General features: G+C 45.1%; 1 protein-coding gene across 2 annotated transcripts; it reads left to right on the top strand.

Moving 5' to 3' along the window:
* Positions 1–24,913, top strand: lrrc17 (leucine rich repeat containing 17). 2 transcript variants are annotated; one of them, XM_071331891.1, is made up of 4 exons: positions 1–367; positions 8,029–8,933; positions 19,410–19,565; positions 23,855–24,913. In XM_071331891.1, exons 2-4 carry the CDS (start codon positions 8,168–8,170, stop codon positions 24,283–24,285), a joined length of 1,353 nt encoding a protein of 450 aa, XP_071187992.1. In that variant the 5' UTR covers positions 1–367; positions 8,029–8,167; the 3' UTR covers positions 24,286–24,913. The 2 variants fall into 2 exon arrangements, with proteins under 2 accessions (XP_071187992.1, XP_071187993.1); XM_071331892.1 differs by lacking the exon at positions 1–367 and adding an exon at positions 4,260–4,376.
* Positions 24,914–26,874: the final 1,961 nt, after the last annotated feature.

The following is a 26,874-nucleotide window of genomic DNA, read 5'->3' as shown; positions in this document are numbered from 1 at the left end:
GAGGACAGGACAGGCTAGGAGCTGGGCTGGAGGCGGGCCAGTTACTCAACTCTGGAGAAACGGGTTTCTCTCCTCCTCGCCTGCCTGCCTGCCCGTCTGCACAGAACAGAGCAGAGGAGCTGTGTCATGTGTAATTTAATACCAGACGCAGGCTGACTGAGCCTCACTGCACACAGAGAGCCCCCTCACAGCCTGAGAGGCAGGCAGGCAGGAGAGGCAGGCAGGCTAAGCAGGCAGACGTCCAGGGTCCGGCTCAGCCCTCCATGACAGGACAAAGAGCAGGGGATGAAGGACCGACCAGAGCCCTAGTGGAGGACCGACCAGAGCCCTAGTGGACCCATCAACCTCTCCCTCTCTCCGTGGCCAGGTACCAGACCCCCCTCTCTCTCTCTCTCTCTCTGTTCTGTTTCCTCTGTTATAGTAGTACAGTCACAGTGTTGAAGGCAGCCAGTAGTGTAATGGAGATTTACTGTACTAGAATGGGCAGTAGCAGCACTTTCCTAAAGAGAACAGAACAGCACAGAATTCTGCACTGTAAGAGGTTTTAGACATGCCACTGTAAGAAGTTTTAGACATGCCACTGTAAGAGGTTTTAAACATGCCACTGTAAGAAGTTTTAGACATGCCACTGTAAGAGGTTTTAGACATGCCACTGTAAGAGGTTTTAGACATGCCACTGTAAGAGGTTTTAGACATGCCACTGTAAGAGGTTTTAAACATGCCACTGGAAGAGGTTTTAGACATGCCACTGTAAGAGGTTTTAGACATGCCACTGTAAGAGGTTTTAGACATGCCACTGTAAGAGGTTTTAGACATGCCACTGTAAGAGGTTTTAGACATGCCACTGTAAGAGGTTTTAGACATGCCACTGTAAGAGGTTTTAGACATGCCACTGTAATAGGTTTTAGACATGCCACTGTAATAGGTTTTAGACATGCCACTGTAATAGGTTTTAGACATGCCACTGTAAGAGGTTTTAGACATGCCACTGTAAGAGGTTTTAGACATGCCACTGTAAGAGGTTTTAGACATGCCACTCTACGAGGTTTTAAACATGCCACTGTAAGAGGTTTTAGACATGCCACTGTAAGAGGTTTTAGACATGCCACTGTAAGAGGTTTTAGACATGCCACTGTAAGAGGTTTTAGACATGCCACTGTAAGAGGTTTTAGATATGCCACTGTAAGAGGTTTTAGACATGCCACTGTAAGAGGTTTTAGACATGCCACTGTAAGAGGTTTTAGACATGCCACTGTAAGAGGTTTTAGACATGCCACTGTAAGAGGTTTTAGACATGCCACTGTAAGAGGTTTTAGACATGCATGCTTGCACTCATTGCCTATTGATTATTTTCTCCAGAACATATTGCAATTTAAGCTGTTGCCTTTTTTTCTTAAGTGGAAAACTTTCTCTTGCAAGAAGAGAAGTGTATGTGCTGTTTGTGCACTTGAGGTGTAAATATCTCTGGCCGTGTTCCACCGCAATCACCGCACTCTCTCCCTCTGGGAATGCTGTGAAGAACAGGGCTCTGGTAAACATCCCCTGTCACAGTTTCTTTCTCTAGATAATAACACTGGGTTCAACGCTTCAGGGCACTTTCTGAAACAGCAGTTTTCTGAAACAGGAGCAACTGAGAGGAAGTGCGTGGTAAAGGATCATACTGAAGGTTTTTAAGGATTAGTGCTCAGTGCTGTATGTTTCTGTTGGAATGTTCTCTCTGGGAGTCGGAATGCCACCCTAAAGCCAAGAGGGGATACACCACATGAAGCACTGCAACCCTAAAGCCAAGAGGGGATACACCACATGAAGCACTGCAACCCTAAAGCCAAGAGGGGATACACCACGTGAAGCACTGCAACCCTAAAGCCAAGAGGGGATACACCACATGAAGCACTGCAACCCTAAAGCCAAGAGGGGATACACCACATGAAGCACTGCAACCCTAAAGCCAAGAGGGGATACACCACATGAAGCACTGCAACCCTAAAGCCAAGAGGGGATACACCACATGAAGCACTGCAACCCTAAAGCCAAGAGGGGATACACCGCATGAAGCACTGCAACCCTAAAGCCAAGAGGGGATACACCACATGAAGCACTGCAACCCTAAAGCCAAGAGGGGATACACCACATGAAGCACTGCAACCCTAAAGCCAAGAGGGGATACACCACATGAAGCACTGCAACCCTAAAGCCAAGAGGGGATACACCACATGAAGCACTGCAACCCTAAAGCCAAGAGGGGATACACCACATGAAGCACTGCAACCCTAAAGCCAAGAGGGGATACACCACATGAAGCACTGCATCACTTCATCAGTGAGGGAATCAATTGGCTTGTCTTACTTCTTCTCTTGTCTATGTTTTTAAGCTCCTTCTCTCCCTCTTTTTTCACTTCTCTCTGGAAGAGCAAGAATAACATAGAGCTTTCAATGATCCCTGTGATGAATACAATTCCCCATGTATTCATTTGATAAACCTTCCCCCTGCCTGCATGCCTGTGAGAGAGTTCCAGTGTTCTAATTAGTGCTCCATGCTGCGGAAGCGTTCTCTGAGGATTGTGCTGTGGGGAACAGATACAGACACTGTCTGCCTCCCAAATGCCCATAGGGCTCTGGTCAGAAGTAGTGCACTACGTGGGGAATAGGGTTCCATTTGGGACACACTCAGGCAACCTGAAAGGAAACTCAGTCAGATCAGGTCACGGTCGGGAATGAGTTTGGTTTGGGTGGCAGCAGGGGTCGACTGGGAAATGAAAATAAAAACTCCGGAACAGTACAGTCCTTGTGTTCTGCACCACTTCTTCTGGACGTTTCCATCCCCAGTGCCCTGTTCTGTGTTAGTGAAGCATTGAGAGACAGGCTGTGTAGGCAGCCACCCTGCGCTGTAGCTTTAAGGCTGGCTGCTGCTATAATGGGGCTGTCCGCTGATCCATCCAGGTCCTGCTAGGGGAACTACCTGCAGTGGTTTAGCATTAGAATACTCCACTGGGGGGTTTCACGTGCACAACATGCCTCATCCAAGAGTTACAGTCTAGAATAGACCAACAACTTGGAGTCTACGTTGAGACAACGTTGTGTGGTGGTTGTGTGTTTGCTGTTCTTTCACATCAACTGAGTTCCTCAGTTCAAGCACTTTGGTTGGACAGCGAGGAACCGACAGCGTACAGTAGAACCGACAGCGTACAGTATGCTTTCCTTTGCATCACTAGACAGCTCAGCACACACGGCCCCGTCTGCCTCCTATTGGTCAGTGCTGTGTGTGTTGTGTTGAGCTCTGTGGGACCCCAGCTGTCTCTGTTAAATCTATCAGCAGCTTCACATTGGGTTCTCCAGCCCCCGCCGAGCCCCAGCTCTTTAGCTGTACAGTTCATTAGTCTCACTCCCCACGGCCCTCAGATTGGGTTCTCCAGCCCCCGCCGAGCCCCAGCTCTTTAGCTGTACAGTTCATTAGTCTCACTCCCCACGGCCCTCAGATTGGGTTCTCCAGCCCCCGCCGAGCCCCAGCTCTTTAGCTGTACAGTTCATTAGTCTCACTCCCCACGGCCCTCAGATTGGGTTCTCCAGCCCCCGCCGAGCCCCAGCTCTTTAGCTGTACAGTTCATTAGTCTCACTCCCCACGGCCCTCAGATTGGGTTCTCCAGCCCCTGCCGAGCCCCAGCTCTTTAGCTGTACAGTTCATTAGTCTCACTCCCCACGGCCCTCAGATTGGGTTCTCCAGCCCCCGCCGAGCCCCAGCTCTTTAGCTGTACAGTTCATTAGTCTCACTCCCCACGGCCCTCAGATTGTGTTCTCCAGCCCCCGCCGAGCCCCAGCTCTTTAGCTGTACAGTTCATTAGTCTCACTCCCCACGGCCCTCAGATTGTGTTCTCCAGCCCCCGCCGAGCCCCAGCTCTTTAGCTGTACAGTGCATTAGTCTCACTCCCCACGGCCCTCAGATTGGGTTCTCCAGCCCCCGCCGAGCCCCAGCTCTTTAGCTGTACAGTTCATTAGTCTCACTCCCCACGGCCCTCAGATTGGGTTCTCCAGCCCCCGCCGAGCCCCAGCTCTTTAGCTGTACAGTGCATTAGTCTCACTCCCCACGGCCCTCAGATTGGGTTCTCCAGCCCCCGCCGAGCCCCAGCTCTTTAGCTGTACAGTTCATTAGTCTCACTCCCCACGGCCCTCAGATTGTGTCGGCCGGTTCATTCGCCCATTTGCACTTTGACCAGCATGCCTGATGTCTGGCTACGACTCCAGCTAGAGGTATATAACATCTGTTATTACCACAGGGAATTGGTCTGGGATGGAGGTTGGCCAGTGAATTACAGTGCAGGACATTACTCAGTCCCACTGCTACGTGGTTTTACACAGATACTCCCGACACCCAACACATGGGTATGTAAATGTATTGATTATTTAGATTTTTCAGATTTCAAACTTTTACCGGTAATATAATTTTCCTGCAGAGCACATTCTAGTAGCATGATATTATTGCGTTAAAATACAGTTGGGTTTTTCCCAACAGCTTATCTTTGTAAACCCTGTGTGTGTTGTACTGTATGTGTGTTTATAGTTTTGTTTAACGTTGTGTTAGTGTATGAAAGTTGTTTTGTCTGAAACGTTGTTCCCCCTGCTGCTATTGGACCAGGTCTCTCTTGGAAAAGAGATGTTCTCAATGAAAAAAACCCTGTATAAATAAAGGTAAAATAAGAAATGTAAAAAAATTGAAGGACGCTTAAACAGAGATATGTTTTATGAAAGGGAATTTATGAATAAATATTATAAAATGAATTGAAAAGGAACACAGTTCACCTGCACGATAAAAAGTCTTCCAGTTGAACAGTACAGTGTTTCACTGGTGCCTGAACAGCAGATTAAACTATCACTGGACTGTAAAGTGGTGATTCATCCTGACAGAGAGACAGAGTGAGTGAGTGAGTGAGTGAGTGAGTGAGTGAGTGAGTGAGTGAGTGAGTGAGTGAGTGAGTGAGTGAGTGAGTGAGTGAGTGAGTGAGTGAGTGAGTGAGTGAGTGAGTGAGTGAGTGAGTGAGTGAGTGAGTGAGTGAGTGAGTGAGTGAGTGAGTGAGTGAGTGAGTGAGTGAGTGAGTGTGGCTATGCCAGCCTGGTCTGATATAGCTGAATGGGCCCGGAGCTAGATGGCCTGTGCATTGGGCTGGGCCGAGTATGGGCCAGAACTGGGCCAGAGCTGGGCAGACCAGAGGGGGGGGTTAGAGGCCCAAAGCTTTGCCATGTGCACTCCATATGGGAGAGTGTGTGTTTACACTGGCAGAGGCACGGCCGGGCGCTAACAGTGCTTACGTGGAGAGAGACTAACTTACAACAAACTGTCTGAATGGCCCTAGATGGCAGTCATCTTTTGTGTTATAATGGTTTATTTTCGGAGAGCAGATTGAATACCCGCAGATCTCTTGTTTTCATATTGTCCCTAAGGGAGTGGCTACAGTGGACGGATGGATTGACATCTCACTAGTGTAGCTTCGCTGCGTGTTAGCTTGCTAGGATACTACAGGGCAAAGTGTTCTCAGACTGGAGAATTCTCTAACTCATTGTGTCTATAAACTCAATGTTTACACTACCTCTTCTCCATCTCTCCCTGTGACTGGACTGTTCCACTGTGGAAGGCTGTGGGGGGTGGGGGGGGGGGAGGGGTTGATACAGTTGGACTGGCGAACTGTAGCAGGAGATGGAGGGTGTTGTTTGGCAGACATTATGGCTGCTGCCTCACATCACACTTGGGACTAATGAGTCAATACTGTACAGGCCCATCGCTGGTGGGGGTGAAAACACACACACACACACACACACACACACACACACACACACACACACACACACACACACACACACACACACACACACACACACACACACACACACACACACACACACACACACACACACACACACACACACACAGCAAGCAGAGCCAGACACACTGCTAGGTTTGTCATCATTGCTAAACCATCAAAGTGGATTCATATTTCCTCTGGGGAAGTTTCGATGCTGCCTTATGTTTGCCCGTACTGTAACCTGGGTTGGACCTTATAAATGTAGGTCAACATGAGGAATGACTGTTGTAATAAGATATTATTGTTTTCCTGGTAGAATAGCGTATTTCCTGGGAACCATATTTGAATGGCATACATATAACTTCTAAATATATACATGATCATTAAGAGCATTCAAGGTACATCATCAACACTAACCTGTAACACCAGTGATAGTAATAAACTCAGGGTAATTCCATTCAGCTACACACAACCTTCCCTCAAGGTAATTCCATCCAGCTACACACAGCCTTCCCTCAGGGTAATTCCATCCAGCTACACACAGCCTTCCCTCAGGGTAATTCCATCCAGCTACACACAGCCTTCCCTCAGGGTAATTCCATTCAGCTACACACAGCCTTCCCTCAGGGTAATTCCATTCAGCTACACACAACCTTCCCTCAAGGTAATTCCATCCAGCTACACACAGCCTTCCCTCAGGGTAATTCCATCCAGCTACACACAGCCTTCCCTCAGGGTAATTCCATTCAGCTACACACAGCCTTCCCTCAGGGTAATTCCATTCAGCTACACACAGCCTTCCCTCAGGGTAATTCCATTCAGCTACACACAGCCTTCCCTCAGGGTAATTCCATTCAGCTACACACAACCTTCCCTCAAGGTAATTCCATTCAGCTACACACAGCCTTTCCTCAGGGTAATTCCATCCAGCTACACACAGCCTTCCCTCAGGGTAATTCCATTCAGCTACACACAGCCTTCCCTCGGGGTAATTCCATCCAGCTACACACAGCCTTTCCTCAGGGTAATTCCATCCAGCTACACACAGCCTTCCCTCAGGGTAATTCCATCCAGCTACACACAGCCTTCCCTCAGGGTAATTCCATCCAGCTACACACAGCCTTCCCTCAGGGTAATTCCATCCAGCTACACACAGCCTTCCCTCAGGGTAATTCCATCCAGCTACACACAGCCTTCCCTCAGGGTAATTCCATCCAGCTACACACAGCCTTCCCTCAGGGTAAGGTAGTTAGGGAGGTCTTTACAGCCGTCATGTTTATCAGAGTATGTTTACAGGAGTGGACGTACACAGACATGTAAACTTCCTCCTCTTTGATGAATGTTCGTGGCCTGGTGTACAGATGAATTACTGTCTGAAGAGAGAGAGAGAGAGAGAGAGAGAGAGAGAGAGAGAGAGAGAGAGAGAGAGAGAGAGAGAGAGAGAGAGAGAGAGAGAGAGAGAGAGAGAGAGAGAGAGAGAGAGAGAGAGAGAGAGAGAGAGAGAGAGAGAGAGAGAGAGAGAGAGAGAGAGAGAGAGAGAGAGAGAGAGAGAGCAGACCGACACCAGGTTTTGTGTTAGGAAGAGAGGAACAGAGAGAGAGGAGAAGAGAGGAGAGGAACAGAGAGATAAGAGAAGAGAGGAGAGGAACAGAGAGATAGAAGAAGGGAGAAACAGAGAGATAGGAGAAGGGAGGAGAGAAACAAAGAGATAGAAGGGAGGAGAGAAACAGAGCGATAGGAGAAGGAAGGAGAGGAACTGAGAGATAGGAGAAGGGAGGAGAGGAACTGAGCGATAGGAGAAGGGAGGAGAGAAACAGAGAGATAGGAGAAGGGAGAAACAGAGAGATAGGAGAAGGGAGGAGAGAAACAGAGCGATAGGAGAAGGGAGGAGAGGAACTGAGAGATAGGAGAAGGGAGGAGAAGAGAGATAGAAGACTGAGGAACAAAGGAAATGGGGCACTGTTCCATGACCGTGTTTTAACTATCTCTCTGTTTGATAGACTATCATATAACATGCTTTATGTCTGTTTCTCTCCATCATTCTTCCTCTCCCTCCCTTTCTTCCTCTCTATCCCTTCCTATCCCTTTCCTCCCGAACAATGAACTCTCCACTTAACTCTCTCTCTCTCTCTCTCTCTCTCTATCTCTCTCTCTCTCTCTCTCTCTCTCTCTCTCTCTCTCTCTCTCTCTCTCTCTCTCTCTCTCTCTCTCTCTCTCTCTCTCTCTCTCTCACACAGCTGTAACCAGCCTTCCCTGGCACCAGCAGAAACCCAAGGCCATCTCTGATTGCACAAGGCCATCCCTCTCCCCCTCCCTCCCTCTTCTTCCAGTCTTGCCGCTCCCCCGTCTCCCAGTGGTAGCGTTGGTGCTCCCAGGATGCGGCTGCTCAGCGCTCTGCTGCTCCTCCTGCTCCTCAGGTCCGCTGAGCCCAGGAAGGGTGGACGGATCAGAGAACGGGGCAGGGCCCGGGGTAAAGGCAGGGCCAATGCTGTCAAACGCCAAGCCTCTGAATGCAAGGAATACATGGAGGCCGGAGAGAAATACCTGGACTGTCAGGACCGCCAGCTGACCGGGGTGCAACAGCACTGGCCTGAAGACATCCACCACCTCCTGCTGGCCCGCAACAAGATCCAGGTGCTCAGAGACAACACCTTCTCCCAGTTCAAGAACCTAAAGAGTCTGGATCTCCAACAGAATGAGCTCTACATGGTGGAGGAGGAGGCGTTCGCAGGGCTGGGACAGCTCACTACTCTGCTTCTTCAGCACAACCAGATGAAGACAGCTTCTGAGGAGCACCTGCTGCCCTTGCCAAGCCTCCGTTACCTGCGTCTCTATGACAACCCCTGGGACTGCCGGTGCTCGCTGGATAGCCTGGTCAGGACCCTGCAGGTGCCCAGTAACCGTAACCTAGGGAACTACGCCAAGTGTTCGGAGCCGGACGCACTGAGAGGTCAGAAGCTGAAGAAGATGAGGCCGGAGCTGCTGTGTCTTGAGGATGGGGAGGGCCAGCAGCCAGGGCAGAAACCTCAGCAGGGGCAGGGTAGTCTGCCCAAACCACCTTCCATCAAGAAGCACCCTGATGCCAACTCCTTGTGCCACACCTACATGTTCCCCAAACCCATGCTGGACTGCAAGAGCAAAGGTAAGCTATGAGCCAACCAAGCTTGTCAATGAAGTATTGTATTCTGGTCTTTCAGAACACTGGAGTGAGTTATTGGGTTCTCAGGGCCATGGGTTCATGGACCCAGATGAATCTCTACTGAAACAGCTCTTTAGTCCAGGATTAGGACTAGTATGGGTCAGGGAAACCGGCCCTCCGTGTATGAGTCACATGTCCATCTGAAATATCTGGCCATTGTTCACTACACATGATTGTTGTGAGGCCTTTTGCAACCGTGTGGAGGAGAGGCTGGCTGCTGGATACTCCAGAGCTGTGGTTGATAATGACTACTTTCTAAATGTGTTCTCTATAATTTCCCTGAATCAGAATGTGGTAGGAAACGGCTGTAAACCGAGAGGCCTTATAGTGACGGCTTGCAGCGTGGAAACCGTGGAAACCATCATGTAACGTTAGACACAAAGGGACCAAGGGAAAATATGGAGTCTCATTTCTGTCTCCCGTCCAGACTCTCACATCTGGTGCCGTTTCTGTGCAACTATGTATAACTGCCACATTAAAACTGCTATCAGGACTATAACTTGTAGATTAGGTTTCAATATCGTATTTCACATAGTCGTCAGGCCCAGAGCAATGGGACTGACTACAAATCCTGCATGGAGTCCATGCTGTGTGGGGACTGCTTTTGTTTGAGCTCCAAAATACAACATGAATAGTCCCTTCATATTGATTTAGTATAGACGTGGCAGTATAGTCATGAATAGTCCCTTCATATTGATTTAGTATAGACATGGCAGCATAGTCATGAATAGTCCATTCATATTGATTTAGTATAGACGTGGCAGTATGGTCATGAATAGTCCCTTCATATTGATTTAGTATAGACGTGGCAGTATGGTCATGAATAGTCCCTTCATATTGATTTAGTATAGACGTGGCAGTATGGTCATGAATAGTCCCTTCATATTGATGTAGTATAGACGTGGCAGTATAGTCATGAATAGTCCCTTCATATTGATTTAGTATAGACGTGGCAGTATGGTCATGAATAGTCGCTTCATATTGATGTAGTATAGACGTGGCAGTATAGTCATGAATAGTCCCTTCATATTGATTTAGTATAGACGTGGCAGTATGGTCATGAATAGTCCCTTCATATTGATTTAGTATAGACGTGGCAGTATGGTCATGAATAGTCCCTTCATATTGATTTAGTATAGACGTGGCAGTATGGTCATGAATAGTCCATTCATATTGATTTAGTATAGACGTGGCAGTATGGTCATGAATAGTCCCTTCATATTGATTTATTATAGACGTGGCAGTATAGTCATGAATAGTCCCTTCATATTGATTTAGTATAGACGTGGCAGTATGGTCATGAATAGTCCCTTCATATTGATGTAGTATAGACGTGGCAGTATGGTCATGAATAGTCCCTTCATATTGATTTAGTATAGACATGGCAGTATGGTCATGAATAGTCCCTTCATATTGATTTAGTATAGACGTGGCAGTATGGTCATGAATAGTCCCTTCATATTGATGTAGTATAGACGTGGCAGTATAGTCATGAATAGTCCCTTCATATTGATTTAGTATAGACGTGGCAGTATGGTCATGAATAGTCCCTTCATATTGATTTAGTATAGACGTGGCAGTATGGTCATGAATAGTCCCTTCATATTGATTTAGTATAGACGTGGCAGTATGGTCATGAATAGTCCCTTCATATTGATTTAGTATAGACGTGGCAGTATGGTCATGAATAGTCCCTTCATATTGATTTAGTATAGACGTGGCAGTATGGTCATGAATAGTCCCTTCATATTGATTTAGTGTAGACGTGGCAGTATAGTCATGAATAGTCCCTTCATATTGATTTAGTATAGACGTGGCAGTATGGTCATGAATAGTCCCTTCATATTGATTTAGTATAGATGTGGCAGTATGGTCATGAATAGTCCCTTCATATTGATTTAGTGTAGACGTGGCAGTATAGTCATGAATAGTCCCTTCATATTGATTTAGTGTAGACGTGGCAGTATAGTCATGAATAGTCCCTTCATATTGATTTAGTATAGACGTGGCAGTATAGTCATGAATAGTCCCTTCATATTGATTTAGTATAGACGTGGCAGTATAGTCATGAATAGTCCCTTCATATTGATTTAGTGTAGACGTGGCAGTATAGTCATGAATAGTCCCTTCATATTGATTTAGTATAGACGTGGCAGTATGGTCATGAATAGTCCCTTCATATTGATTTAGTGTAGACGTGGCAGTATAGTCATGAATAGTCCATTCATATTGATTTAGTATAGACGTGGCAGTATAGTCATGAATAGTCCCTTCATATTGATTTAGTATAGACGTGGCAGTATAGTCATGAATAGTCCCTTCATATTGATTTAGTGTAGACGTGGCAGTATAGTCATGAATAGTCCCTTCATATTGATTTAGTGTAGACGTGGCAGTATAGTCATGAATAGTCCCTTCATATTGATTTAGTGTAGACGTGGCAGTATAGTCATGAATAGTCCCTTCATATTGATTTAGTATAGACGTGGCAGTATAGTCATGAATAGTCCCTTCATATTGATTTAGTGTAGACGTGGCAGTATAGTCATGAATAGTCCCTTCATATTGATTTAGTGTAGACGTGGCAGTATAGTCATGAATAGTCCCTTCATATTGATTTAGTGTAGACGTGGCAGTATAGTCATGAATAGTCCCTTCATATTGATTTAGTATAGATGTGGCAGTATGGTCATGAATAGTCCCTTCATATTGATTTAGTATAGACGTGGCAGTATAGTCATGAATAGTCCCTTCATATTGATTTAGTGTAGACGTGGCAGTATAGTCATGAATAGTCCCTTCATATTGATTTAGTGTAGACGTGGCAGTATAGTCATGAATAGTCCCTTCATATTGATTTAGTATAGACGTGGCAGTATAGTCATGAATAGTCCCTTCATATTGATTTAGTATAGACGTGGCAGTATAGTCATGAATAGTCCCTTCATATTGATTTAGTATAGACGTGGCAGTATAGTCATGAATAGTCCCTTCATATTGATTTAGTATAGACGTGGCAGTATGGTCATGAATAGTCCCTTCATATTGATTTAGTGTAGACGTGGCAGTATAGTCATGAATAGTCCCTTCATATTGATTTAGTGTAGACGTGGCAGTATAGTCATGAATAGTCCCTTCATATTGATTTAGTATAGACGTGGCAGTATAGTCATGAATAGTCCCTTCATATTGATTTAGTATAGACGTGGCAGTATAGTCATGAATAGTCCCTTCATATTGATTTAGTGTAGACGTGGCAGTATAGTCATGAATAGTCCCTTCATATTGATTTAGTGTAGACGTGGCAGTATAGTCATGAATAGTCCCTTCATATTGATTTAGTGTAGACGTGGCAGTATAGTCATGAATAGTCCCTTCATATTGATTTAGTATAGATGTGGCAGTATGGTCATGAATAGTCCCTTCATATTGATTTAGTATAGACGTGGCAGTATAGTCATGAATAGTCCCTTCATATTGATTTAGTGTAGACGTGGCAGTATAGTCATGAATAGTCCCTTCATATTGATTTAGTGTAGACGTGGCAGTATAGTCATGAATAGTCCCTTCATATTGATTTAGTGTAGACGTGGCAGTATAGTCATGAATAGTCCCTTCATATTGATTTAGTATAGATGTGGCAGTATGGTCATGAATAGTCCCTTCATATTGATTTAGTATAGACGTGGCAGTATAGTCATGAATAGTCCCTTCATATTGATTTAGTGTAGACGTGGCAGTATAGTCATGAATAGTCCCTTCATATTGATTTAGTGTAGACGTGGCAGTATAGTCATGAATAGTCCCTTCATATTGATTTAGTATAGACGTGGCAGTATGGTCATGAATAGTCCCTTCATATTGATTTAGTGTAGACGTGGCAGTATAGTCATGAATAGTCCCTTCATATTGATTTAGTGTAGACGTGGCAGTATAGTCATGAATAGTCCCTTCATATTGATTTAGTATAGACGTGGCAGTATAGTCATGAATAGTCCCTTCATATTGATTTAGTATAGACGTGGCAGTATGGTCATGAATAGTCCCTTCATATTGATTTAGTGTAGACGTGGCAGTATAGTCATGAATAGTCCCTTCATATTGATGTAGTATAGACGTGGCAGTATAGTCATGAATAGTCCCTTCATATTGATTTAGTGTAGACGTGGCAGTATAGTCATGAATAGTCCCTTCATATTGATTTAGTATAGACATGGCAGTATGGTCATGAATAGTCCCTTCATACTTATTTAGTGTCGAAATTGCAACGCATTGTATTGCGTTGTATTGTTCTACTGTTCATTTATGAAATGTCACAGTGAACTGGCCCTTTGATCAAGATGATGAATGACAGTCATATAATGATATACTGTCCCTATCCTGTCCCCAGAAAGCCATTTGTCAGAGTGCAATTAAACGTGCAAGAAGCAGCAACACTGGTCTCTCTATTCTACTGTGGCTATATAAAATATCCCCATGTTCAGCTGGGGGAAACTATTTCCCTTCCCCTCTGGAAAGGTTTTCAATCAGTCCTTTATCTGAACCTCACTAGACCATCTCACTGGTCTGTCTCCCTCCCTCCCTCCCTCATCTCTCTCTCTCTCTCTCTCTCTCTCTCTCTCTCTCTCTCTCTCTCTCTCTCTCTCTCTCTCTCTCTCTCTCTCTCTCTCTCTCTCTCTCTCTCTCTCTCTCTCTCTCTCTCTCTCTCCCGCTTTCTCTCTCTCTCTTTCCCGCTCTCTCTCAATCCCTCTCTCATCTGGGAATTCAGAGCCTTAATATACTGTAACTAATAACTGATAGAGGTCGTTACACTGGAAACAAAGTCTCATTTGTAAACACTGTAAATGTCCCTACAGTACACTACCGAACTGTGCGCGAGCAAGACAGAACGTATCCAATCACAAATAAATCATCTCTGTGATACATACATTATATATGAGAGAATATGTCAGACTGCGTCTACTTTATAGATAAATGTTGTCCAGACCTCATAGTCAGATACTGAGAGAAACCTTTCCAAACAAGTCATAAGCCTAAAAGATGACGCCTGGTTTAGTCCTGCTCTATCGCTAGCAGAACAGTCAGCATATGGAGAGTATATTCTGCTGGTAGTCTCCTCTCCTCCACAGCATGATGGGTAATATTCTACTGGTAGTCTCCTCTCCTCCACAGCATGATGAGTCACATTCTGCTGGTAGTCTCCTCTCCTCCACAGCATGATGAGTCACATTCTGCTGGTAGTCTCCTCTCCTCCACAGCATGATGAGTCACATTCTGCTGGTAGTCTCCTCTCCTCCACAGCATGATGAGTCATATTCTGCTGGTAGTCTCCTCTCCTCCACAGCATGATGGGTAATATTCTGCTGGTAGTATCCTCTCCTCCACAGCATGATGAGTCACATTCTGCTGGTAGTCTCCTCTCCTCTACAGCATGATGGGTAATATTCTGCTGGTAGTCTCCTCTCCTCCACAGCATGATGAGTCACATTCTGCTGGTAGTCTCCTGTCCTCCACAGCATGCTGGGTAATATTCTGCTGGTAGTCTCCTCTCCTCCACAGCATGATGGGTAATATTCTGCTGGTAGTCTCCTCTCCTCCACAGCATGATGAGTCATATTCTGCTGGTAGTCTCCTCTCCTCCACAGCATGATGAGTCACATTCTGCTGGTAGTCTCCTCTCCTCCACAGCATGATGAGTCATATTCTGCTGGTAGTCTCCTCTCCTCCACAGCATGATGGGTAATATTCTGCTGGTAGTATCCTCTCCTCCACAGCATGATGGGTAATATTCTACTGGTAGTCTCCTCTCCTCCACAGCATGATGGGTAATATTCTACTGGTAGTCTCCTCTCCTCCACAGCATGATGAGTCATATTCTGCTGGTAGTCTCCTCTCCTCCACAGCATGATGGGTAATATTCTGCTGGTAGTCTCCTCTCCTCCACAGCATGATGGGTAATATTCTACTGGTAGTCTCCTCTCCTCCACAGCATGATGGGTAATATTCTGCTGGTAGTCTCCTCTCCTCCACAGCATGATGGGTAATATTCTGCTGGTATTCTCCTCTACTCCACAGCATGATGGGTAATATTCTGCTGGTAGTCTCCTCTCCTCCACAGCATGATGGGTAATATTCTACTGGTAGTCTCCTCTCCTCCACAGCATGATGGGTAATATTCTGCTGGTACACTCCTCTCCTCCACAGCATGATGGGTAATATTCTGCTGGTAGTCTCCTCTCTTCCACAGCATGATGGGTAATATTCTGCTGGTAGTCTCCTCTCCTCCACAGCATGATGTGTAATATTCTGCTTGTAGTCTCCTCTCCTCCACAGCAGCGTTGATTGTCCTTGATATACAGGCATGTTTGGCACCTGACTCTGTAAAAGCAGCACTGTGCATTTACGATCTAAATGAATGCCTGTATCGGTTTAGTTTCCTGCTGTCTGTAAACAACATGTGATTTTAATAAACTATATCAGGGATGGGCAACTGGCCGCCACCCCCCTTTTGTTGGCCCGCGGAAACATGTCTAAAAATATTTCAAATCAACTTCCTGTTGAGAGTTAGAATAGTGGTTGTGCATCAGCAGTTGTTCTGTTGTCAGTCACTGACAGCTTCAGTTTTTAGACTGGCAAGTTGGTCTAGCGGCCAGCCATCTAAACGTCTAGTAAGCATGGTCAAATTGCAGACCGGTGGGCCTCCATTGATTTTGTTAGTCACTCTCGCTCAGATATCCTCTTAAAAACTGCAAACATTTCTCTACACCCTGTGGCAAAATGAGTAGAACTGCATGGGATTTGTTATAAAATTACTAAATCTTCTCTCCGCCGCATGACAAAATGTTGCTTAGGGCCCCCAAAAGGCTAGGGCCGAGCCTGACTGTATGAGTGAGTATGGATATAGGGCTCTGACTGTATGAGTGGGTATGGATATAGGGCTCTGACTGTATGAGTGGGTATGGATATAGGGCTCTGACTGTATGAGTGGGTATGGATATAGGGCTCTGACTGTATGAGTGGGTATGGATATAGGGCTCTGACTGTATGAGTGGGTATGGATATAGGGCCGGCTCTGACTGTATGAGTGGGTATGGATATAGGGCCAGCTCTGACTGTATGAGTGGGTATGGATATAGGGCCAGCTCTGACTGTATGAGTGGGTATGGATAGAGGGCCAGCTCTGACTGTATGAGTGGGTATGGATATAGGGCCAGCTCTGACTGTATGAGTGGGTATGGATAGAGGGCCAGCTCTGACTGTATGAGTGGGTATGGATAGAGGGCCAGCTCTGACTGTATGAGTGGGTATGGATATAGGGCTCTGACTGTATGAGTGGGTATGGATAGAGGGCCAGCTCTGAATGTATGAGTGGGTATGGATAGAGGGCCAGCTCTGACTGTATGAGTGGGTATGGATATAGGGCCAGCTCTGACTGTATGAGTGGGTATGGATATAGGGCCAGCTCTGACTGTATGAGTGGGTATGGATAGAGGGCCAGCTCTGACTGTATGAGTGGGTATGGATATAGGGCCAGCTCTGACTGTATGAGTGGGTATGGATATAGGGCCGGCTCTGACTGTATGAGTGGGTATGGATATAGGGCTCTGACTGTATGAGTGGGTATGGATAGAGGGCCAGCTCTGACTGTATGAGTGGGTATGGATATAGGGCCGGCTCTGACTGTATGAGTGGGTATGGATATAGGGCCGGCTCTGACTGCATGAGTGGGTATGGATATAGGGCCGGCTCTGACTGTATGAGTGGGTATGGATATAGGGCCAGCTCTGACTGTATGAGTGGGTATGGATATAGGGCCAGCTCTGACTGTATGAGTGGGTATAGATATAGGGCCGGCTCTGACTGTATGAGTGGGTATGGATATAGGGCCAGCTCTGACTGTATGAGTGGGTATGGATATAGGGCCAGCTCTGACTGTATGAGTGGGTATGGATATAGGGCCGGCTCTGACTGTATGAGTGGGTATGGATATAGGGCTCTGACTGTATGAGTGGGTATGGATATAGGGCCGGCTCTGACTGCATGAGTGGGTATGGATATAGGGCCAGCTCTGACTGTATGAGTGGGTATAGATATAGGGCCGGCTCTGACTGTATGAGTGGGTATGGATATAGGGCCAGCTCTGACTGTATGAGTGGGTATGGATATAGGGCCAGCTCTGACTGTATGAGTGGGTATGGATATAGGGCCGGCTCTGACTGTATGAGTGGGTATGGATATAGGGCTCTGACTGTATGAGTGGGTATGGATATAGGGCCGGCTCTGACTGTATGAGTGGGTATGGATATAGGGCCAGCTCTGACTGTATGAGTGGGTATGGATATAGGGCCGGCTCTGACTGTATGAGTGGGTATGGATATAGGGCCAGCTCTGACTGTATGAGTGGGTATGGATATAGGGCCAGCTCTGACTGTATGAGTGGGTATGGATTTTAGGGCCGGCTCTGACTGTATGAGTGGGTATGGATAGAGGGCCAGCTCTGACTGTATGAGTGGGTATGGATATAGGGCCAGCTCTGACTGTATGAGTGGGTATGGATATAGGGCCGGTTCTGACTGTATGAGTGGGTATGGATATAGGGCTCTGACTGTATGAGTGGGTATGGATATAGGGCTCTGACTGTATGAGTGGGTATGGATATAGGGCCGGCTCTGACTGTATGAGTGGGTATGGATATAGGGCCAGCTCTGACTGTATGAGTGGGTATGGATATAGGGCCGGCTCTGACTGTATGAGTGGGTATGGATATAGGGCTCTGACTGTATGAGTGGGTATGGATAGAGGGCCAGCTCTGACTGTATGAGTGGGTATGGATAGAGGGCCGGCTCTGACTGTATGAGTGGGTATGGATAGAGGGCTCTGACTGTATGAGTGGGTATGGATATAAGGCCAGCTCTGACTGTATGAGTGGGTATGGATATAGGGCTCTGACTGTATGAGTGGGTATGGATATAGGGCTCTGACTGTATGAGTGGGTATGGATAGAGGGCCGGCTCTGACTGTATGAGTGGGTATGGATAGAGGGCCGGCTCTGACTGTATGAGTGGGTATGGATATAGGGCCGGCTCTGACTGTATGAGTGGGTATGGATAGAGGGCCGGCTCTGACTGTGGCCCCTCATGATGAGTTCAGATTCTTTCTGAAAACTGTTATGTCTGAACGACCTTAACTTCTCCCAACATCCATCTGCATGTTTCCCACTCACTGCTGTAGTCTGAACTAAAGCATATCACAGGTGTTGTGAGGCAGGGGTTTGATAGATAGGGGAAAGAGGGAACATCTCCGTATGCGTCCCAAATGGCACCCTATTCCCTACATAGTGCACTACTTTTAACCAGAGCCCTACCATGGCCCATAGGGATATGGACAAAAGTAGTGTACTATATAGTGAATAGGGTGTCATTGAGAACACTAACTTCTGTCTCTGTTGTTGTGAATGCTCCAGCAGCAGCACCCTCATCTACAAGCCATGGAGCGCTAATCTCCTTTCCTTACAGTGGAGGATGATGGATGTCCTATGCTGTTATGATATTAGAGCAGCTGTCTGTCGTTAAGGTCTGTGATAGTTCCTTCAGCTGTAAGATGAATAAACCGTGCTCAGGATGTGGCCTACTGGAAGCCGTCCAAGATTGTACATGGACTTTGACAAACGCAGAAAGGTCCAGTGTCATTCATGAGATAAAAAATGAAGGTTTTCCACCCCAACACAGCTAGGTTCATTCTCAGCTAAGCGTTTTAGTTTGAGAGCCAACTCCTTCCATTGTGAACATGACTTAGAAAACCGGTTCCAAAGACATCATTCATTATGAATTGTTGATAGAAGTTGTATGCATTTTAGGGACCACCTACTTAGTCTTCGTGTCTTAGTCTTTATTTTAAACTCTAGATTGAGAACAATGGCTCTTGCAGAAGTTTTCCTTCTATGGTAAAGGCTGCTGGCGATCACAAAAAAAGACAGAAGCTCTCTCAGAGACCTTTTAAGCCTATGGGAAACCATGTTTCATAGGTTAACCTTCATGTTTCATCCCCTTCAAAGGCTAAGGTCAACCCAGAGTGCTGTGAATAACAGTCCTGCTTGGCACAGACATACAACATGGCTACAGAGTGACTATAGAAAGGGGAGGCCATCTTGATATTCTCAGGGCACACTCGGAATTCACATATGTAGGAATCCAAATGTCAGTCACTCTGGCGATCAACAAGTTTGCATTGGGTTGAAATAATCCCTTATGTCCCAAAGTTCCTTGTGTGTCCGCTTATGTTTTTGTTCATGTTTTCATGCGGTATGATAGCTAGCTGATTTGGCCATTGTAAACATGTCTGGTTAAGCCATTATCACTGACCTCCATATTTTCTCTCTCTTTCTCCCCCCTTTCTCCCCCCCCCCCCCCCTCCCTCCAGAACTGAAGAACATCCCCTCAAGTCTCCCGTCAGACATTGTGAGGATGGACTTGTCCAGTAACAGCATCACTCAGCTCCGGCCCAATGAGTTTGTTGCTGCCAGGGACCTGAAGCTTCTCAACCTCAGCAGTAACAGTCTGGATCAGATCGACACAGGTGAGGAGAGACCATACACTTCCTTCAAACAGCACAATCATTATGGATGTGTGCCAAGTCCTGCTGCACAGAGGATCCGATCTCACAACACCTGAAGAAGTATTTCATAAGATAAAGCAAACTGAGACATATATGCTTTTTATTTTATTTTATTTCTTCTTTGTGACTTACAGTAGTGAGTGCACTTCCTTACTGGTCCCCCATTGTAATCGAGCCCACACTGGACCTTCAGAGAAAGAGGTCAACAGAGGAATCAGAGGAGAACCTTGACCTTGAGTCCGTTCATCACAAAATGGAGGCATGGCTTTATTTCCTCCTGAAATAGAATCGTTAGAATCCCTGGAGTAATGCGGAAAAAGAGGCAGAAGAAAGACAAATAAAAAAACTCAGTACTTTATATACCATACCAGTACTTTATATACCATACCAGTACTTTATATACCATACCAGTACTTTATATACCATACCAGTACTTTATATATCATACCAGTACTTTATATGCCACACCAGTACTTTATATACCATACCAGTACTTTATATACCATACCAGTACTTTATATACCATACCAGTACTTTATATACCATACCAGTACTTTATATACCACACCAGTACTTTATATACCATACCAGTACTTTATATACCATACCAGTACTTTATATACCATACCAGTACTTTATATACCATACCAGTACTTTATATATCATACCAGTACTTTATATACCATACCAGTACTTTATATACCATACCAGTACTTTAAAATACCATACCAGTACTTTATATACCATACCAGTACTTTATATACCATACCAGTACTTTATATACCATAACAGTACTTTATATACCATACCAGTACTTTATATACCATACCAGTACTTTATATATCATACCAGTACTTTATATACCATACCAGTATTTTATATACCATACCAGTACTTTATATACCATACCAGTACTTTATATATCATACCAGTACTTTATATACCATACCAGTACTTTATATGCCACACCAGTACTTTATATACCATACCAGTACTTTATATACCATACCAGTACTTTATATACCATACCAGTACTTTAAATACCATACCAGTACTTTATATACCATACCAGTACTTTATATACCATACCAGTACTTTATATACCATACCAGTACTTTATATACCATACCAATACTTTATATACCATACCAGTACTTTATATACCATACCAGTACTTTATATACCATACCAGTACTTTATATATCATACCAGTACTTTATATACCATACCAGTACTTTATATGCCACACCAGTACTTTATATACCATACCAGTACTTTATATACCATACCAGTACTTTATATACCATACCAGTACTTTATATACCATACCAGTACTTTATATGCCACACCAGTACTTTATATACCATACCAGTACTTTATATACCATACCAGTACTTTATATACCATACCAGTACTTTATATACCATACCAGTACTTTATATATCATACCAGTACTTTATATACCATACCAGTACTTTATATACCATACCAGTACTTTAAATACCATACCAGTACTTTATATACCATACCAGTACTTTATATACCATACCAGTACTTTATATACCATACCAGTACTTTAAATACCATACCAGTACTTTATATACCATACCAGTACTTTATATACCATACCAATACTTTGTATACCATACCAGTACTTTATATACCATACCAGTACTTTATATACCATACCAGTACTTTATATATCATACCAGTACTTTATATACCATACCAGTACTTTATATACCATACCAGTACTTTAAATACCATACCAGTACTTTATATACCATACCAGTACTTTATATACCATACCAGTACTTTATATACCATACCAGTACTTTATATACCATACCAATACTTTATACCATACCAGTACTTTAAATACCATACCAGTACTTTATATACCATACCAGTACTTTATATACCATACCAGTACTTTATATACCATACCAGTACTTTATATACCATACCAGTACTTTATATACCATACCAATACTTTATATACCATACCAGTACTTTATATACCATACCAATACTTTAAATACCATACCAGTACTTTATATACCATACCAGTACTTTATATACCATACCAGTACTTTATATACCATACCAATACTTTATATACCATACCAATACTTTATATACCATACCAGGACTTTATATACCATACCAGTACTTTATATACCATACCAGTACTCTATATACCATACCAGTACTTTATATACCATACCAATACTTTATATACCATACCAGTACTTTATATACCATACCAGTACTTTATATACCATACCAGTACTTTATATACCACACCAATACTTTAAATACCATACCAGTACTTTATATACCATACCAATACTTTATATACCATACCAGGCAACGTTGAGTTTGGATCAATTCCACACATAGATAAAACCCTTAACGCTCATTAGTTTCTCACACAGTTAAATCTGACTTAAAGGAGCCTACGATGCCATTAACATGCTCCATCTCGTTTGTAGAACTAACAAGGTTCTCTATTTGCCGAGGAATCACTACACTACCTTCTAGTTCTGTTATGTTTGAGACCTGGAAAAAAACACTGTCTCATTATTCCTAGGATCACAAGAACTGGTCACATAGCCAGGAAGCTTTGCCACGGAAGGAAAATAGTTCCCTTATCATTAATTATTGCAGAACATATGCAAACAATTGACATTAGAGTATTTCCCTGAGTTGTTAAAAAGTTATTAATGGTGGTTAATTCCGACCAACTATGACAACCAGTACTGTACACACACAGTCATTAACTACTGTGATCAAGGAGAACGAAATGAAATAGCCTGTTATGGATAAAAAGCCAATCCGTTCTGGACAGAGAAAGCAACTGCAAATTGAACACAATTCTCATTAAGTATTCACAAAATGCTCCCTCAGTTTTCTCAGGGACTGTGAGAAGCTAAGCTCTGTAGCAAGCCCAAACTGGTTTAAAAAATAGACCAGAATTGTTGTCTCATTGAGTTGCTCAAACAAACCAGTAGAAACCGGACAGTAATTCTCATGAGTATGATAAGAGCGTAATCTGAGGGGGTTTGTGGGAGTGGTGACAGGAGGGTCAGTCTGGAGACAGTGCTAAATACAGTAGACCTATCTATCTTCATGGTGCTAGCTTGCACTGCCACCGTTACTCAGGGCTACACTGCAGGACACACATCTTAAAGATGTCTGCTAGCCATTAGGCACATCGTAGGCACATCAACAGGCTAACTTCAGCTTGAATTAGAGCTGAGACGAGGTGATGGGGAGAGCACTGGTCAAAGTTAATATCAGCGTGTGTTTGAAGACGAGGTGATGGGGAGAGCACTGGTCAAAGTTAATATCAGCGTGTGTTTGAAGACTAGGTGATGGGGAGAGCACTGGTCAAAGTTAATATCAGCGTGTGTTTGAAGACGAGGTGATGGGGAGAGCACTGGTCAAAGTTAATATCAGCGTGTGTTTGAAGACTAGGTGATGGGGAGAGCACTGGTCAAAGTTAATATCAGCGTGTGTTTGAAGACGAGGTGATGGGGAGAGCACTGGTCAAAGTTAATATCAGCGTGTGTTTGAAGACGAGGTGATGGGGAGAGCACTGGTCAAAGTTAATATCAGCGTGTGTTTGAAGACGAGGTGATGGGGAGAGCACTGGTCAAAGTTAATATCAGCGTGTGTTTGAAGACTAGGTGATGGGGAGAGCACTGGTCAAAGTTAATATCAGCGTGTGTTTGAAGACTAGGTGATGGGGAGAGCACTGGTCAAAGTTAATATCAGCGTGTGTTTGAAGACTAGGTGATGGGGAGAGCACTGATCAAAGTTAATATCAGCGTGTGTTTGAAGACGAGGTGATGGGGAGAGCACTGGTCAAAGTTAATATCAGCGTGTGTTTGAAGACGAGGTGCTGAAAAGGCAGTCGGAAATTAGTTATGGAAGCTGTTACTCTTTCTCGTGTTACAGTGGAACATTAGTTCCCGGTTATAATTCAGTATTTATGTCCATTAGTGGACATTACTTCCACTGAAACTTTCCGCTGAGTGCTACTGTGTAAGATGAATTGAAGTAGCAATTGACCTCTAACCCCAATGTCCTCTCTCCCTTGTCCCCCCTCTTCAGCTGCATCCACTGGGCTCCTGTACCTGTCCAGTAGGAATTTCTTCCACTGAGACTTGTGCTATAAGATTCATTGAAATTTCCTGTCCCTCTAACTAACCCTTAACATCCTGCATTTCTCCCCCTCTCCATAGCTGCGTTTGCGGGCCTCCTGTACCTGCGAGAGCTGGACCTGTCCAACAACAGCCTGCACTACTTCCAGTACGGAGTGTTGGAGGACCTGTACTTCCTCAGGATGCTGAATCTGGGGGATAACCCCTGGGTCTGTGACTACAACATCCACTACCTGATCTACTGGCTGAAGCATCACCCCGGGGTGGCCTACTCTGGCCTCATCTGCACCGAGCCTCAGGAGTTCAGGGGCTGGTCCGTGGAGAATTATGTCAAGACCTACAACGGAGAGTGTCCCAAGGATAAGGATCCACAGCCAGGGAAGGGTGATACAGGACAGGGACAGACGGCTCAGGAGCTAATGGCCGAGACAGAGGAGGCGGAGATGGAGCTGCTGCCGAAGCCTCTGAGAGACCCCAGACCAAAGAAATATGAGGTCACCAGGTTGACTTAATAGGACAGAGTTGGAAATTAGAAGAGAACTGTTGTTGATGTTTTATATTATCGCAGAACATTCCAATTCAGTCTGTATCAGATTTTTTTTTTTACTTTCGAATTCCCACCAGCATAACCAATGCAGGACAGTTGGATTCCCACCAGCATAACCAATGCAGGACAGTTGGATTCCCACCAGCATAACCAATGCAGGACAGTTGGATTCCCACCAGCATAATCAATGCAGGACAGTTGGATTCCCACCAGCATAACCAATGCAGGACAGTTGGATTCCCACCAGCATAACCAATGCAGGACAGTTGGATTCCCACCAGCATAACCAATGCAGGACAGTTGGATTCCCACCAGCATAACCAATGCAGGACAGTTGGATTCCCACCAGCATAACCAATGCAGGACAGTTGGATTCCCACCAGCATGACCAATGCAGGACAGTTGGATTCCCACCAGCATAACCAATGCAGGACAGTTGGATTCCCACCAGCATAACCAATGCAGGACAGTTGGATTCCCACCAGCATAACCAATGCAGGACAGTTGGATTCCCACCAGCATGACCAATGCAGGACAGTTGGATTCCCACCAGCATAACCAATGCAGGACAGTTGGATTCCCACCAGCATTACCAATGCAGGACAGTTGGATTCCCACCAGCATGACCAATGCAGGACAGTTGGATTCCCACCAGCATGACCAATGCAGGACAGTTGGATTCCCACCAGCATGACCAATGCAGGATAGTTGGATTCCCACCAGCATAACCAATGCAGGACAGTTGGATTCCCACCAGCATAACCAATGCAGGACAGTTGGATTCCCACCAGCATAACCAATGCAGGACAGTTGGATTCCCACCAGCATGACCAATGCAGGACAGTTGGATTCCCACCAGCATAACCAATGCAGGACAGTTGGATTCCCACCAGCATGACCAATGCAGGACAGTTGGATTCCCACCAGCATGACCAATGCAGGACAGTTGGATTCCCACCAGCATAACCAATGCAGGACAGTTGGATTCCCACCAGCATGACCAATGCAGGACAGTTGGATTCCCACCAGCATGACCAATGCAGGATAGTTGGATTCCCACCAGCATAACCAATGCAGGACAGTTGGATTCCCACCAGCATGACCAATGCAGGACAGTTGGATTCCCACCAGCATAACCAATGCAGGACAGTTGGATTCCCACCAGCATAACCAATGCAGGACAGTTGGATTCCCACCAGCATAACCAATGCAGGACAGTTGGATTCCTACCAGCATGACCAATGCAGGACAGTTGGATTCCCACCAGCATAACCAATGCAGGACAGTTGGATTCCCACCAGCATAACCAATGCAGGACAGTTGGATTCCCACCAGCATAACCAATGCAGGACAGTTGGATTCCTACCAGCATGACCAATGCAGGACAGTTGGATTCCCACCAGCATAACCAATGCAGGACAGTTGGATTCCCACCAGCATGACCAATGCAGGACAGTTGTTGCTGTTTTCGTTACAATAATATTTTGTTGTGGATATACTTTTTTGAAAAAGTAGACGTTGATATATTTTTTACGATATCCAATTGGTAGTTACAGTGTTGTCCCATCGCTGCAACTCCTGTACGGACTAGGGAGAAGTGAAGGTCGAGAGCCATGCATCCTCCGAAGCACCAATATGTCAGAGGAAACATACAGCTGGTGACCGAAGTCAACATGCATGCGCGCAGCCACCACAAGGAGTCACTAGAGCGCAATCGGACAAGGACATCCCAGCCGGCCAAACCCTCCATAACCCAGACAATTGTGCGCCGCCTCATGGTCGTGGCCGGCTGCGACACAGCCCGGGATTGAACCCAGATCTGTATTGACTCCTCTAGCACTGCGATGCAGTGCCTTAGACCGCTGCGCCACTCAGGAGGCCCGAGGTAGATTTTTTCTAGATGTATGATTTAGACAATCTGTTCATGAAATAAAAGCCGTTTTTTTTCTGAAATGAATGAGGTTTACATTACTAACACACACACACACTTCACTAATCCTAAAGGGATTTAGGCACATCCTTCCCCTAACCCCTTCAACTATCTGTTTGATCTGTGATGCTTCACCATAAAACATGGAACGTCTTCGGGTCCGTTCAAACAGCTGTTCCACGGCTTTACGAGCTCTTCCTCTCCGCGCCTCAACACATGAAGCTGAGGAGTTAGGCCTGGACCTGCTGAAGACCTAAAGTTCATTAAGTCAGTCCATACAATCCTGAACAGAAACCGATTTCTTGGTTCATACACACCACGAGTAATTCACACATGCAGGGATTGTGGGCCATCTGATGTATGTGGTGTGTTTCTATAGTGGCCTGTGTCCTGAATGATCCTGAAGGTCCCATGTTAGCCAGCGGAGCCCTGTGACATCACAGGAGTCAGACAGGACTCTGATGTTCTCAGCAGCACTGTAAGCATCTCAGTGAGCCAGGATACATCCAACACAAGTATGCACAGCTGTTACTCTCAGAGCTTTCTCACATTTGGGAAACATGTTGTTTGGTGTGTCAGAAAAAGAGGGGGAAACAATTTCTTCAGTCAAGCTGTCCAATTATC

The sequence above is a fragment of the Salvelinus alpinus genome, chromosome 11 (assembly GCF_045679555.1).
Source record: "Salvelinus alpinus chromosome 11, SLU_Salpinus.1, whole genome shotgun sequence".
Classification (NCBI taxonomy): Eukaryota; Metazoa; Chordata; class Actinopteri; order Salmoniformes; family Salmonidae; genus Salvelinus; species Salvelinus alpinus.
The sequence above is the reverse complement of the archived record's forward strand: the minus strand, read 5'-3'. Positions and strand labels throughout refer to the sequence as shown.